The sequence below is a fragment of the Protomyctophum parallelum genome (genome assembly GCF_964188405.1).
Source record: "Protomyctophum parallelum genome assembly, chromosome: 10".
NCBI classification, from domain to species: domain Eukaryota; kingdom Metazoa; phylum Chordata; class Actinopteri; order Myctophiformes; family Myctophidae; genus Protomyctophum; species Protomyctophum parallelum.
This window is the reverse complement of record NC_139704.1, coordinates 40428406-40444980: the sequence shown is the minus strand read 5'-3', so window position 1 is coordinate 40444980 and position 16575 is coordinate 40428406. Positions and strand designations below refer to the sequence as shown.

Genomic DNA, 16575 nt, shown 5'->3' with positions numbered 1-16575 from the left:
ATGGAAAATAAAATCCGTTTCATCCAGTCCCTCTCTCTCCCTCTCGCACACAGACAGACACAGACACACAGAGTCAAAGGCACTAATCAATTCCAGCACTGCGAGAGTAGTACTTCACTTCATTATAAACTCCCTGCTTCGTCTCTGCGGCAAAATATGGAAATATCAAACCCCTCAAACAGCCCCCAAACATCTCTAAACCCCTCACACAGCCCCCAAACATCTCCAGAACTCTCTCACCATCTCTCTGTCCCTGCCAGCCTTCCTCGTATCCTGCCTTCCCTACTGTGCCTGCAAGCTCTTTGTCTCAGACATCGCCATCAAAGCAATAGCTTGGACTCTCACAGATCTAGGCTCTCTTTCACACAAGCGTGCACAGTTGCGCACGCACGCACGCAACACAAAACACACACAAAATCAACAGTATGGAACATCTCCCACTGGCTTTTCATTGTGGCTTCCGCAGGGGTCTAGACAGCTTAAGTGCTGCCTTGTGTTGGGTGACACCTCGTGACAATAGACTGAGACACTCCTAACGATAAAAGCTCATGTGTGGTGCAATGACTTGAGAATGATCAACTTCTTGCACTGTGTGCGTGTACGGGTCTGAAAAGAGGCAGCACATAATGGGCTGGAAGTCATGGTGTGTTTGTGTGTAAGAGGATGAGTGTGAGCCACCGGCGGCAACTCTTGGTGAGCCTTCGACAAGTGTGAGCAGCCACCGGGAATTATTTCTCTGATTTAAGCCATTCACGCATGTGTGCGTGTGTGTGTGTGTGTGTGTGTGTGTGTGTGTGTGTGTGGGGCCTGAGTGAGTGATCGTAAGCTGAAAGTTAAGTGTTATGATTCTTGGCCAAACACACTGATGTGTGTGCTGTGATTTAACAAGTCGTGTGACCCTGGGAGTCATCATCAGGATTAACTGCAATGCAACCTATTTACAGTATGTTTGTTCCGCGCAAGATTGACACAGGTACTGTATGTGCACGCACGCACGCAAACACGCAGGGGAGCGTAGAAGAGCAGATGAGAGAGTGAGAGAGGACGCTGTCAGGGCACGTCTTACCTTCACAGATCCTGTCCAGTCGCTGGCGCTTGACTTTGTGCTTGTCGGGCAGAGCCATCGTGGCACGGAATGACAGGTTCCTCTCCTCCCCCTTTGAAGTCACCAGTCCAGATGAAGATACAACCAGCTGGCTGATCCACAGGGCCCTACAGGGCTGGCTTTAGTAATGTTTCACACCTAGGAAATTAAAAGGAACACAGGATATCGTTGTAGTAAGAGGATTGATATTGTTCCTAATATTGTTACACACATTAACTGTCTTGTGCCATTTTGGTGTTTTGTTTTTGTTTAGTTTTTTCATTCAAATTTGACACTGATTATTGTGTGTTCTTGCTTCATCAAACTGATGGCTGCTCAGAGGTATCGTGCTCATCGACACAGGGACGTAAACCGAGGACCTTCTATTACTTTTATATTTTTCAAACATTAAACAACAAAAAACTCATAAAATATTTTTAGATGGAGTTTCTGCGGACAAATACACCAGCACCACTGGTTTAAACAACATTAGGACAAAAAGCCCAAACAAGCACAAAACTCAAATGCAACTCGCAACTACCAATATTAACAAGCTAATTTGCCGGAAAACATGGCCAAAGTAATAATAACCAGACATGGCAACACTGCCTCTCTACCTGAATGGGTATAGCTGAATAGATGTCACAACACCTGTTCAAATCTGTCATTTCCCAAATGACTGGTGGTCCCTGCACAAATGTTGTCAGACGCTCTTGAGGCTCTTCATTGTTCACCTTCAGAGAACATAGATAAATGTTTCTCTGTGCAAAAAGAGATTACCATACTCTGGAATGGTTAATTCTCTTATTCAAAAACTGGTTTGTTAGTTAATTGTGTTCGTCTGGGATCCCATGTCCAGTAATTACATGGTTAGAATGAAAACGAGCAGCACATTGGGCCCCCTGGGGAACAGAGTTGAGAGCCACCGAATTCCCTCGTGAACCACAAGAAGTGCACAGGCCTTGCAGAGAGAGCGGCATCCACTAGAGGGAGACTCGTCTCAGAGATAAGAGCACACATTCAATTCCTCTGGGATTTGTAGATGGGCTCTTGAAATCTCCCACGCAGATCGAACATATCACAACAAGACAAACAGAGTTAATGAGAGGACGCAGCATTGTTGACTCCACCAGGCCGAAAGGCACGGGGAGAGAGTATGTTTTGCACTCCGTCTGTGTGTGTGTGTGTGTGTGTGTGTGTGTGTGTGTGTGTGTGTCCATCCGTGTGTGTCCGTCTGTGTACAGCTAATCTCCGGCACCATTAACCTGGTCGATGCCAGATTTTGCACACACACTCCCTGGATGCCAACGATGAACCTCTGGCCCACATTTTCCAGAACGGCCTGTTATAGCGCCACCAGGAGGCCGACTTTTGAAAAATATTTTTTTGGATATTACTCCAGATTCTGTCTAAAGATCCCGCAAATCGTTACACACTATCTCTATAGTCATGGTTTCAAGTCGGATCTGTCCGATATTTCATATTCCATCCGATTGGCTAACATTGACTTTCAAAGTTTGTAGGATTGGCCCGTTTTTCACAAAAACCCTAGAATCATGAACGCAGCGTGCAATGTACGTGAAAACGTTCACAGACTTTTCTACTAGGCTGAGGAATATATCCACCCTTTTCACATTGGCCTGTTATAGCGCCACCAACGGGTGGATTTTTGCAAAACACATTTTTGGAACAAAATGCCTCAAATCATCCAATTGCCATCCAAGGCGTAAGAAGAAATGGCACCCTATTCACATTGGCCTATTATAGCGTCACCAGGAGGCCACAACCTGACCTGCCCTGGTAGAGACCTGTGCCCCGAGGGGCACTTTATCTAGTTTGGTGTTCTTTGCTGTAGCTTGTGAAGGTAGCACCGGAGACAGCATGTGTTTTGGGGAGAGGCTGACAACAACAGAGAGACAAGGCAGGCAGACACAGTGTACAGAGTACAGACAGCGCACGCACACACACATGCACACTCACAAACCTAGGCATGTAAATAAACACATGCATACGCACCAGATGACATGCAGTAAACAGACAAAATATGCAGACACGTGCTGCGGCCACATAGAATCGACACAAGCATGTGTGTAGTGTACTGTAGTACTGTACACACACACACACACACACACACCCTAAGGACAGTCAGTAACAGTGAGTTGAATGTGGGTCAGTCAGTCAGCAGAACAGATGAGGGGGGTTTGTATCAGCAAAATAAACGCACCACGGCGTGGATAGATGGTAAAGGAAAAGTAAAGAAATAACATGTGAGAGAATGAAATGCACTGCCTCCGTTCCATTCTCCTGTGTGATCCATGTCATCGATCGGACCACACATTCAGTTGCATTGTGTCTTGATAAAGGCAGTGTTTACTACTTAACCCCAAGCCACCCATCAATCAATCCATACATCCATCCTAATTAACACTCAGGACTTTACAGTGAATCCCAGCGTCCCTTTTCTGAAAAATGTGTTTGCTAATTATGTCGTTACTGTCGGGCAGAAACCTCTCATCGGCATATTCTACATTTCTGTGGAGGTTTTACGTAAATTAACGCCCTTACTTAATCGTACTACAGCGTCACACAAAAGCAGAAGTAGCAGATCAACAAGCTCGAAACGCGGTGCAAAGCGACTTGTTTTGAGCTTGTAGATCTGCTACTCTTGAATCCTGATAACAGTTTTAAACTTGAGGTTTCCACCCAACAGAGATGATATTATATACAGTAGCTAAAATACAAAATGACACAGACGCTTTCCCGGTTTCACTCGGCAGTATCAGCACCCCCAGGTGGAGAAAAATGTGTTTTTTGTTGTTATTATACTTTTTTGTTCATTTGCTTTGTATTTATGGACATTTCCTGATGTTTCTTTGAAGATTTTGTTTAGTATTTGTGCTGCCATGTGGTTGTGGGGGGGAAAATATATGTGAATAATTGCTTTGAAAATACTATGTTGTAAAGAAAAATCAATAAACATATGTTTAAAATATATATATATATATTTTTTTAGGGGTCCGTTGTCCAGAACAGACGATCCGACCGCAATGCATGATGGGACCGACCGACTTCAAACTCAGTGTTCATAACGGCGAGGACCCAACATTAGGATGCGCCAATTAGGAAGTTGGTTGAATATTCGATAAGGCGACAAAATCTAAACACTCTCCATGAATTCAGGTCTTCGTGGGGTGAGTAACTGACCAGGGAAAAAAACCTGTCATAACAATCGTTGCATGTGCTTTGTCTGTCCTGCGCTATACGATAAGACATGTTCAGCAGAGAAACAGGACAAGCACGTGGGAGTCAGAGGCGAGGTAATTGAGCAGGAAGGAAAGCAGGAAATAACACTGAAGGTACAGCAAACATGGCTTAAAATACTGGACTCTGTGATAGAACCAATTTCCCTCTATGGTTGCGAGATCTGGGGACCAAATAGCAAACCATGACCTTGAAAAATGGGATAAACACCAAACCGAGACCCTACACACAGAATTCTGCAAATCCATTCTCCGTACCCAGCGAAAAACACCAAATAATGCATGCCGGGCAGAATTAGGACGATACCCACTCATAATCAAAATAAAAAAGAGAGCACTTAAGTTCTACAACCACCTAAAAGAAAGTGACCTAGATGCACTCCATAACAAGGCACTCACACACAGTGAAACTCTAGAGAGATGCCCCCTCAGCCAGCTGGCCCTGGAACTCCGGGCACAAACACAAACAGAGCCACGAGATAGAAAACCCATTGGACTAAACCAAATTATAAAACAGCAAAAGGAAAACTATCTGACACACTGGAAAGAAGCAACACAAAAGCAGAGTAAACTAGAATGCTATCTGGCCCTAAACAGAGAATACACAGTGGCAGAATACCTGAGCACTGTGACCGACCCAAAACAAAGAAAAATCTTAACTAGGTACAGACTCAGTGAGCACAGTCTCGCGATCGAGAAAGGCCGTCATAGGCAGACCTGTATCCCGAGAGAAGACAGACTATGCACCCACTGCACACTAAATGAAGTGGAAACCGAGCTACACTTCCTAACCATCTGTCCATTGTACCAAGACATCAGAGACACATACTTCCCACAGATTACAACCACACACAGAGATTTTGAAAACATGACCAATGACAAAAAACTCCCATATCTTGCTGGTACAACAAATGGAGTTGGAACAACTAAGGTTCGGGAGGTTTGGCCAAGCAGAAGACAACCCACCTGCCTGCCATCTCCTCCCTTGCCAACCAATACTCCGCCCTTGCCAACCATGCCACCACTCACCCACTTCCAACTAGCCTGGCCACTCCTACGTCGCCCATTACCGTGGGTACTTAAACTCAACCGTCAAAAAGTGCCCTGTGCCAGTTTCTTGTAACCCACCCTCCCTCCCTTCTCCATACTCGCAGGTTCCAGAAAGGGGTTTCTACTATATCACTCAGGCCCACGCCTCGACCCCTAAGCCAAAGTATCTGGGTCCGCCCCCTCGAACCTCGGGTCCCACTATGTATTCATCTAAGCCTTGGCCGTTCACGTCGTGCGTAATTCTGTGCCTCGCACTATACGCACCCATGGACGACCTTGCTGCTTCCCTATGTATTCCATGCCTGGTCGTTTATACTGCGCGTCCCATGCTTCGCATGCCAGAGCGCACTCATAGACGATCATGCTGCTTCACTACGTATTCCAAGCCTTGGCCGTTCATGTCGTGCGTAATTCTGTGCCTCGCACTATACGCACCCATGGACGACCATGCTGCCTCACTAAGTATTCCAAGCCTTGGCCGTTTATACTGCTCCCCCATGCTTCGCATGAGGAGCACTCATAGACGACCATGCTGCTTCACTACGTATGCTGCTTCACTACGTATTCCAAGCTTGGCCGTTCATGTCGTGCGTAATCCTGTGCCTCGCACTATACGCACCCATGGACGACCTTGCTGCCATGCATGGCCGTATATACTGCGCGTCCCATGCTTCGCATGCCAGAGCGCACTCATAGACGACCATGCTGGCCCACCATGTTGTATGCAATGGATGTTTATGTTGTACAACCATACCCCGCTTTCTTACTTCATGCAATGGCATTCGTGACAGCAATGACCATTCTCCACCCTCGTTCAATAAACCATCTTAAAGGGTTCCCATGTCTGATGTTTGGTCTTTCCTAGTGAATGTGCACAACAATGTGCAAACACAGCAGCAAGATTTGTGAGTTGCTGTGATAGGAGAAGGATATCAAATGGAACATAACCACCGTAAAGACTAATCATTGTGTATATTCCTGCACTATATCTGCATCGAGTGATCTTGGTACATAGAAGTTGATCTATTGAAGATTCTGACAAAGTACATAATTTTTGTTTTGATTGTATTGCTGTATTGTTGTATTGTTCTTTCTGCTTTGGCAATGTAAACGTATGTTTTCTCATGCCAATAAAGCCCTTTGAATTTAATTGAATTGAAATTGTGTGTGTGTGTGTGTGTGTGTGTGTGTGTGTGTGTGTGTGTGTGTGTGTGTGTGTGTGTGTGTGTGTGTGTGTGTGTGTGTGTGACTGTGTGTGTGTGCGTGTGTGTGTGTGTGTGTGGGGGGGGGGGGAGGGCGTCCATTCTCTTACCTATGAATAGACTACAGGTGAGAGAAGGCAAGTGTGAAACTGCCATGTGAAAGCATTTCAGATTTCCAATAACACATGAACGACCATCATTGTTGTAATATACCGCATACGGTATGTGTTTATACATAATGTGTGCATCATCTATATTTTGTGTATCAACTATCAGCTGTAACAATAGTATTATTGCCAGTTATATGCATGCAAAAATGTCTTCCTTTACATTTTGTTGACAATATTGTAAAAATGTGTATGAATATCAATGGACCCAATGACTGTGGAGTATATAAACTGAGCCAGAGAGCTGATCGTCTCATTACATTTCTAATTAGTAACGGACTAGCGGTACAATACTGCTAAAATACTACAAACACATACACTAATACATAGCAGTTGGATTAATTCCAGGTACATGTGTGAGAGTGTCGAGAGGCCAAGGCAACAAATGAATAGAGACCAATCCAGGGCACCTTCAATAAGGCTTTATTGTCTCCACCAGGCCGAAGGCATGTGGGGAGAGTATGTTTTGCACTCCGTCCGTCCGCGTGTCCGTCCGTCCGTGTGTGTGTCCGTGTGTCCGTGAACAGCTAATCTCGGCCACCGTTAACCCGGTCGATGCCATATTTTGCACACACACTCCCTGGATGGCAACGATGAACCTCTGCCCCAAACTTTCCAGAACAGCCTGTTATAGCGCCACCAGGAGGCCGCTTTGTGCAAAACAAGTTTTTGCACAGTACACCTACAGATTTTGTCCAAACATCACGCAAATTGGTACACAGTCTCTCTAGAGCCATTCAACGAAACAGGTCTTTCAGATTTATCACACTCCATCCTGATTGGTTAAGATTGGCTTCCAAAGTTCACAGGAGTGCTCAGTTTCAAACAAAATGCTGCAAATCATGAACACATCGCGTGATTTCCGTGAAATTGTGCACCCACATTCCCACTAGGCCGAGGACGAAATGCCACATCAACAATTTCAACTCAGCCTCAAGGTGGCGCTATAACTGGCCAAAAAGTGTTTTTACCTCTAACTGCACGGATCTGTGGATAACCTGGTGGAGACTTGTGCCCAGAAGGGCACTTTTTCTAGTTTCTCCATTGTTTCTCAATCACTTTGACAGTCATAGGCAATACAACCTGTCATCTCTCGGGTTAAAGACCTGGTTAGCCCATACCATTCCCCATGGGTAACAATAATAACCATATTCCCCATTCTTAGAATCACACAATGCCACTTACTCCCTGTATATGCACCCTCAATACCTATTCACAGTTAGTAGTTAGCATAGAATATATACACAACACATACAGGATTACATTCATTATAGTCCATCCCAATCCCCCCTGCTATCCATTTCCCACTTGGTCCCTCCCGGAACTATAGAGGGGTGCCTATACCCGGAGGGAACTCATTTGCCATTTGCCATTTGACTAATGTGCCTTATATCTGTTCATTTGTAGGTGTATGAGGAGATCCGCCACTTCAGAGAATCACAGACAACTCAGTGTCCCCCCTTAACTTCAATAAAAGCATTTGTTACAATTTGTGTCCTTATTTACATTATACCATACATGTAGAATTGTGTTAGCATCTGCATTAGGTATAGTAACGGCATCCGCCGTTACAACATGACATGATGCAGCTGATGAAGAGATCCAATCTAATGGGCTCCACTCAGCAGGTATACAGTATAAAGTCAACAGCAAGTCTTAGCAGAGCACTTACTCAATGGAGAGCAATGCAGGAAGCACAGTCAACCTTGAGAGAGCAGAGCACCACCACAAGCAGACTGTTACTTTAAGTGCTGTTACTTAACGAAACAGAATTGGAGGGGAATTGAAAAACTGAAAACGTGTGTGTGTGTGTGTGTGTGTGTGTGTGTGTGTGTGTGTGTGTGTGTGTGTGTGTGTGTGTGTGTGTGTGTGTGTGTGTGTGTGTGTGTGTGTGTGTGTGGCGCACGCAACGCATACATGTTTTACTATGGTTGAAACTTTTTCTTTTTTAGATAAAGGTTATGTTGGGCCAGCAAAGATGTAGGTTAAGTAAAGATGGCATATTATAAGAATTGGTATTGATGTCCAATCAAAGATAGTGTGTGTGTGTGTGTGTGTGTGTGTGTGTGTGTGTGTGTGTGCGCGCGCGCGCACATAACAAAATAATCTGGCCAGTGGCCACACATTGATGCTACCTGCACACAAATCTGTTCCACATGAACACGCTCACTGACGCCCACACATGTGTAGGCACACAACACACACACAGCCTCAGGGATTGTCTAGTTCAACAAACAGAAGCCAAGCAACATGTTCCTGTGTGAGCACACAGGAAGAGCTTGCTGTGGAAGAGCTGAGACCACTGACTTTATCACACACACACACACACACACACACACACACACACACACACACACACACACACACACACACACACACACACACACACACACACTTTTGTGCGGACATCAAAACCATCATCCCGATTCCCTATCCTTCACTCTGAAAGAAATGAGCCTAACCCTCCACCCTAACCTAAAGTGAGTGACATACTAACTAGAGGGAGCGACCACCCACCTGTAGAACAAACATGGGCACCTTGTGCGCTCCGACACCATCCCTTAACAAATGTGGATCACTGGCTTCCCTCAGAACAAGACTGAAAAAATCTTTCAGGAGGCCTAAAGGGGAGGTAAACTCACTTTTCCCATAGAAAGGTGATGGCATTCACTACAGTTTTTTTTATAGTGTTTTATATCGATTTGTGTTGATTACTTGAATACACAGGACCAAAATGGACCAAAAAGTCCCCAGGATGTCTGACTCTAAATGCCTAATTCCAACCCAAATCATGAGTCTGAAAGTTCTGGTTCTAATACGTATACTTTATTTTTATCCCACGATTTTGTAACCCATTTTTTCACCCAGTGTCAATTGTCTAATGAAATCCTGGGCTCTACACTCCCTCCACCAACCTGGGGAGAGCAACGGACTGACCTCATGCTTCCTTCAATGCATGAGCGTCCAAGCTGCCCGCTTCTTTTCACCCGACAGGGGGGAGTTTCCTGGTTGGATGTAGTGTGTGGAAGGAACACGTTATTCCAGCCAGTTACTCCACCAGGTGCCCCGGGAGGCAGTATAGAGACCAGGATTTTACTGCATGTGTTTTGTGAGGGTACCTACTACCTACCCTATGGTACACAGGGAGAACACACACTGCGCCACACACACACACACACACACACACACACACACACACACAGCACCACCCCCCCCCCCACACACACACACACACACACACACATGGGTTCCTTGATGAGTTTGTGAATGTTATCACTCAGATCTCCGCCTTGCTAATAGTTTCTCTTGTGCCCATCCCTCCGAGCTGTGCTCAGTGGTAACAACAAAGTCAGATACCAAATCTGAAGTTCATTCGCAAGCACTACCTGGAAATATGAAATGATGGCAGGTGCAGAAAACACAAGAGATATATATACAAAATACTGCATAGACTGCAGTTTTGAGATACTATAATTAGATGTACTGAACTGTTTTCACTTCAACATTGACATTCAGTATGCTTCCAGTTGTGCAATACAAACTGTTTTAGACTCACGTCATCACACAGCATGATATCATTTAGCAATTAAAGGATTTTTAGGATGATTCATTTAAATAAATGCACTTAGTAAATCAAAAGCATGCCGTGGGGGCCACAGCAGTTCTCATTCTGTAACAGAACTCTTCAGGGCTTTTTTTAAGGCTGACATTTTCTTTTAGAAGTGAATATTACAGGTGACAGCAACACAATGGAGTGTTTTTTTATGGTAGAAGCGCTGTTCATGCCGTTGGTATTCAGCCTGAAGTTGAGAGGCGCTCAACGTCAGGGGCATGGGAACGCTTGTGGAAGCAGACGCAGCTGTGCACAGAGATAAAGTGGTGGTTAAGGAACCATCTGGAACTCTATAGCAAAATGAATCCTACCACAGCCCTCTGCCGGGGCTCACACACTCTGCAACTCTGTCAGCATTTCTGCTGTTTTAAATCAAAAGACTGCACAGACTGACTGAGAGGCATAAAGCAGCACACTTCCTACTACTGCTACTACTTTATACTCATATACTGCATTGTACGGGTATCATATATATATACACAAAATGAATGTGGGTATTACATCTCAGCTTGACGTCCTGTAGAGAAAGATCTTCCACAACAACACAGAGAGAAGGGTTTAGAGAGAGAGAGACTTATTTTCTTTTGATGACTAATCTAGTGTTACCTCTCCTGAATGCGAACGAAAGGAAAAGCCTGGGTACAGAGGCTATACCTCTCCTGTCTCACGTTCGTTTCGTCCTTTTGTGAAGGAAAGTCTGTTTGAGTGCCAGGCAACCTAGGAGGTCTTGTTTAGGTGGGCAATGGGACTGACTCAGACATGAGAGGAAGAGAAAGAAAGAGAGAGCATCATATTGATTGGAGCCACGTCCCAGGAGAACCCACAGCAGAAAGCCTGTGGGTTTGGTTAAAGGAAACTGAGGAGACGGAAGAATGACAGAACAGTTCCAGCATCAAACGCATCAGAGGACATTCTTATTTTCTTTCACACTGAAGATCAGCCAGTTATATCATCAACCAAACCTTCCAGAATCACTTGACCTCAGTGACTCAGCTCAACTCTATGAACTCAATGACCTAAGCTGGAAGAACACAGAGACAGACCGACAGACACACACACACACACACACACACACACACACACACACACGCAGACCATCTGATGTTTACTCTAGCCGATTTGTATAGTTGTAGGCACCACGCTGATTTGTAGGAAGTGGGGTATGTGTGCCATTTGGTAGATGTAGTAAACCATTGACTAAGTGCGTCACTGTGCATCACTGAAGCACTTCTTTAGACCGTGGATATCTTACACTACACCTCACACTATAAACGTTTCCAAATCACCAGGAAGACATATCGTACAGCTGCCATCAATCAACTGGTGTAAGAGTGAATACTTAAAAGTCATTGATTTATGTCCCTGAAAGTGCACGATGGCAGAAAGAAAAAAAGAGAGGGGGAGAGAGAGAAGAAGGTGGATAAGGTTTCCCTTGTCTCATTAATGGGATAGTTGGGGCCTCTGAGGGGCACGTAAAACTGTCACCCTGACCGCTGATTTACACCTTCCTCCGTCCCACCTCCCTCTCCCTCTCTCATATCCCCATATCTCTCCACTGCGTTAAGTACACTGGCTGCTGCCAATTATGGCTCTGCTCCTTCTGCCTCTCTTTATCTTGCTCACCAACCCCCCTCCTCCTTCACAATTTCTCGCGGCGTCCACCCTTCTCGCCCTCCCGTTCCCTTCATTCTTCCTCCATTCTGTCAGCTTCTGGCAGACGAGCTTCATTTAGATTTTCCTTGTTTACTTTTCCCCTCTTCCCCTTTTACATGGCGAGCCGTGTTCCCCTCCTCGGCCCCTCCCCTCTTTTCTTCTTCTACCCTCTTCTCTCCGATGCTCGCTCTGCTCTATAACATAATGGGACTGCAGCAACGCTAAATGCTGACTTTGTTTAATGCGCAATATTGTAATAACGCCCATTCGTCATACCAGGAAATGGTGGCGCGGTGTCTGGCTAGCTAGACTCACTGTGGCATTGGACATGGGGAACCGTTTTCCCTCTCTTTCCCTCTAAATCGAAAGAAGTAACAAATCTCTGCAGACTATATTTTAATTAAATCAAAAGACATAAGCGCTCATGATTTTGGATTAATTAGACATGGAATTGTCAATGGCATAGTGGCTATATGGGACAGATGCCTCCGGGCCCACACCAGTGGACTGAACACTTAAAAAAAAGAACACTTAAAAAAAAAAAAAGAACATGTGATGTAATTTACAAAACAGCGTTCATTTCACTAGGAAAGACCAAACATCAGACATGGGAACCCTTTAAGATGGTTTATTGAACGAGGGTGGAGAATGGTCATTGCTGTCACGAATGCCATTGCATGAAGTAAGAAAGCGGGGTATGGTTGTACAACATAAACATCCATTGCATACAACATGGTGGGCCAGCATGGTCGTCTATGAGTGCGCTCTGGCATGCGAAGCATGGGACGCGCAGTATATACGGCCATGCATGGCAGCAAGGTCGTCCATGGGTGCGTATAGTGCGAGGCACAGGATTACGCACGACATGAACGGCCAAGCTTGGAATACGTAGTGAAGCAGCATACGTAGTGAAGCAGCATGGTCGTCTATGAGTGCTCCTCATGCGAAGCATGGGGGAGCAGTATAAACGGCCAAGGCTTGGAATACTTAGTGAGGCAGCATGGTCGTCCATGGGTGCGTATAGTGCGAGGCACAGAATTACGCACGACATGAACGGCCAAGGCTTGGAATACGTAGTGAAGCAGCATGATCGTCTATGAGTGCGCTCTGGCATGCGAAGCATGGGACGCGCAGTATAAACGACCAGGCATGGAATACATAGGGAAGCAGCAAGGTCGTCCATGGGTGCGTATAGTGCGAGGCACAGAATTACGCACGACGTGAACGGCCAAGGCTTAGATGAATACATAGTGGGACCCGAGGTTCGAGGGGGCGGACCCAGATACTTTGGCTTAGGGGTCGAGGCGTGGGCCTGAGTGATATAGTAGAAACCCCTTTCTGGAACCTGCGAGTATGGAGAAGGGAAGGAGGGTGGGTTACAAGAAACTGGCACAGGGCACTTTTTGACGGTTGAGTTTAAGTACCCACGGTAATGGGCGACGTAGGAGTGGCCAGGCTAGTTGGAAGTGGGTGAGTGGTGGCATGGTTGGCAAGGGCGGAGTATTGGTTGGCAAGGGAGGAGATGGCAGGCAGGTGGGTTGTCTTCTGCTTGGCCAAACCTCCCGAACCTTAGTTGTTCCAACTCCATTTCACTAGGAAAGACCAAACATCAGACATGGGAACCCTTTAAGATGGTTTATTGAACGAGGGTGGAGAATGGTCATTGCTGTCACGAATGCCATTGCATGAAGTAAGAAAGCGGGGTATGGTTGTACAACATAAACATCCATTGCATACAACATGGTGGGCCAGCATGGTCGTCTATGAGTGCGCTCTGGCATGCGAAGCATGGGACGCGCAGTATATACGGCCATGCATGGCAGCAAGGTCGTCCATGGGTGCGTATAGTGCGAGGCACAGGATTACGCACGACATGAACGGCCAAGCTTGGAATACGTAGTGAAGCAGCATACGTAGTGAAGCAGCATGGTCGTCTATGAGTGCTCCTCATGCGAAGCATGGGGGAGCAGTATAAACGGCCAAGGCTTGGAATACTTAGTGAGGCAGCATGGTCGTCCATGGGTGCGTATAGTGCGAGGCACAGAATTACGCACGACATGAACGGCCAAGGCTTGGAATACGTAGTGAAGCAGCATGATCGTCTATGAGTGCGCTCTGGCATGCGAAGCATGGGACGCGCAGTATAAACGACCAGGCATGGAATACATAGGGAAGCAGCAAGGTCGTCCATGGGTGCGTATAGTGCGAGCCACAGAATTACGCACGACGTGAACGGCCAAGGCTTAGATGAATACATAGTGGGACCCGAGGTTCGAGGGAGCGGACCCAGATACTTTGGCTTAGGGGTCGAGGCGTGGGCCTGAGTGATATAGTAGAAACCCCAAAAGTATCATTCTAAGTATACCAGACCCTGGAACGGTGGGCGTCGTGGAGGGCGCGTTGGAGCAGACGTAGCTGTGACGGGCCTGGGAAGACCTTCGGGCCGAGAGTCTGGGTTATGTGATCGGGAACTCCCTTGTTGGAGCTGTGACGCGGCTCCAGTTCTGGAGGGGTAGCCGAAGGAGTGTTCCGGGGAGAGTCCTGGTCGGTGGGGACCAGGTGGAGGTAGGAATGGAACCAGGAGCGGATGGCGACTGAACCGCTGTTGTTACGAACCCGATGGCGTGCGTGCTGGGCGTGTCGGGTGAGTGGGTGGTTAAGGGGGCTCATTGGGCTGAGGGAGGTGTTGGAGATGCGGGAAACCCAAAAGAAACGAACAGGAGAACTTGGCTTCGAGCGTGGCATGGTGAGGGGCCTGAAGCCGGTGCGGAGGATGGAGCTGTTGTGGGTTAAGGTGTGGGGGGTTGGTGTTGAGGAGATGGGCGTTTGGCCTGCTTGTCGGTGCAGTTGGGACGGGAGTGGGAGCCGCCGCAGAAGGTGCAGATGTGGAGATGGCGGCATGCTGACAGGTCGCAGCCTCTTTCATTGAAATTATTGCAAGCATTTTGGTGCCGACAAAGACAAGCGGGCGGCCACGCATGTCTTTGGCCTTGGAGGAAGTGGGGAAGACCTTGCTGGAGGTGGTGACGCTCAGTAGGGGGGGGGGGGACGTAGCTGGTTTGGTGTGCGGCGTGGGGGCGGGGCTCTGGAGCTCTGAAGGTGCAGTGGGTGGTGGGATGGGTGGGGCAGTTGCAGAGACTGCATGCTTCAGAGGTTTTGCCGGCAAAAATCCTGCAGTATAGCTCCAGCTCGAGGGAGCCCCAGTAGGTGGTGGTGTTGAAATGTTGGAGTCTGGAGGCGGCCCTGGCGGAGAACTGACGGTGGTACTCATAAAACAGGCTGCCTCCGAACCGTGTGCAGAGGTCCATGCAAATGTAGAGGTGGTCGTCCAGTTCTTGGCGGCGGGAGGGGAATGAGGTGCATAGAATGTCTCAGAATATGGAAAATGCTAGGACAAACTCTGTGGGTGTGAGGACGGAGGAAGTGGATGGGGAGAGGTCTCGGAGGGTGGTGGAGATTCCTCCGAGGTCTACTGACCGGTGTTGGGCTGTGCTGGCGGAGGGGCGTATGAGGGAAGAGAGATCGATGTCCATACCTTGTGAAATCTGTGAACGGAGGTGTGAGGGGACCAGGGGGGCGTTGAGCGCGATGGCGGATGGCGGGATGGGTGCTGGCGTTGCTGTGAAGAGGGAGAAGGAGGGGGGGGGGGGCGGTGGGGAACGCTGGGTGGGGGGGGAGAGAAGACACGTTGGTGTGTGGGGCGCTAGGTGCTGCTGGGGGAAAACCTAGGATGGCTGGGGGGAAACCTAGGGGAGATGGGGCTTGGTAATTGTACTGAATGGGGGGGTGGAGGTGGGGTGCTGCTGCCTGCTGGAAATGGGGGGGAGGAACGGGTTGGGCATGGGGGAAAGAACCAGGAGGATATAGTAATGGGGAGGTGTGAGGTGGATGGAAAACGCTGGCCGTGTGGGGGGTGGAGAGAGCTGAGGTGGCTGGAGCTCCTTCAGGGGGGGGGGGGGGGGGGTGGAGAGGGTGGATGTCTGGTGAAAACAGCTGCCTCTGGAAGGTCGCGGTGGCTGCGGGACGTTGTGTGGTGGCCTTCCTTGTCCCGCGACGTGGCGGAGCTGCCTGCCGCGCAACAGCGCCGCCTCTCGGCCGAGCAGGCGCCTGTTGGTCTTCTCCTGGGCGCGTGACGTCGTGTCGGCGCGACGGACCTGCGACGGCTGGTGATGTTGTTGTTGTTGAGGTGCTGTTGCTATTGCTGTGTTGACCGATGCGGGTGGTGGTGAGAAGAGTGAATAAACTTTGTTTCCTGGCGGTCCTGGTGAATGGAATACCTTTGGCGGTGAGTGCTCGTTGGAGGCCGACGACGGTCCAATCCGACATGATCGTCGGTGCCGAGTCGTTGGAGCAGCGCGAGGAGGCGACGTGGCGGTTCTGCTGAAGAGCTGGAGATGGAGGTGAAGCCTCGCGAAATTCCCGGGGTGTCTGGAAGAGGTCCTCGTCGTCCGAGGATTGGTGGCGGGGGCGACGGGAAGAAGAGCGGGTGGAGTGGTGCTGCTGGGCTGGTACCAGGTTCTGCTGGTGGACGTGGCGAGGGGTGGTT

General features: G+C 48.0%; 1 protein-coding gene across 1 annotated transcript in view; it reads right to left on the bottom strand.

Moving 5' to 3' along the window:
* The window catches only part of LOC310866130 (C-terminal-binding protein 2-like), a 100971-nt gene that overhangs the window by 66672 nt on the left and 17724 nt on the right, over positions 1–16575 (bottom strand). Inside the window, exon 2 of the mRNA XM_083775530.1 lies at positions 1067–1243. Coding sequence (XP_083631656.1) covers positions 1067–1124 — 58 coding nt within the window. The 5' untranslated portion in view covers positions 1125–1243. The remainder of the gene's footprint in view (positions 1–1066; positions 1244–16575) is intronic.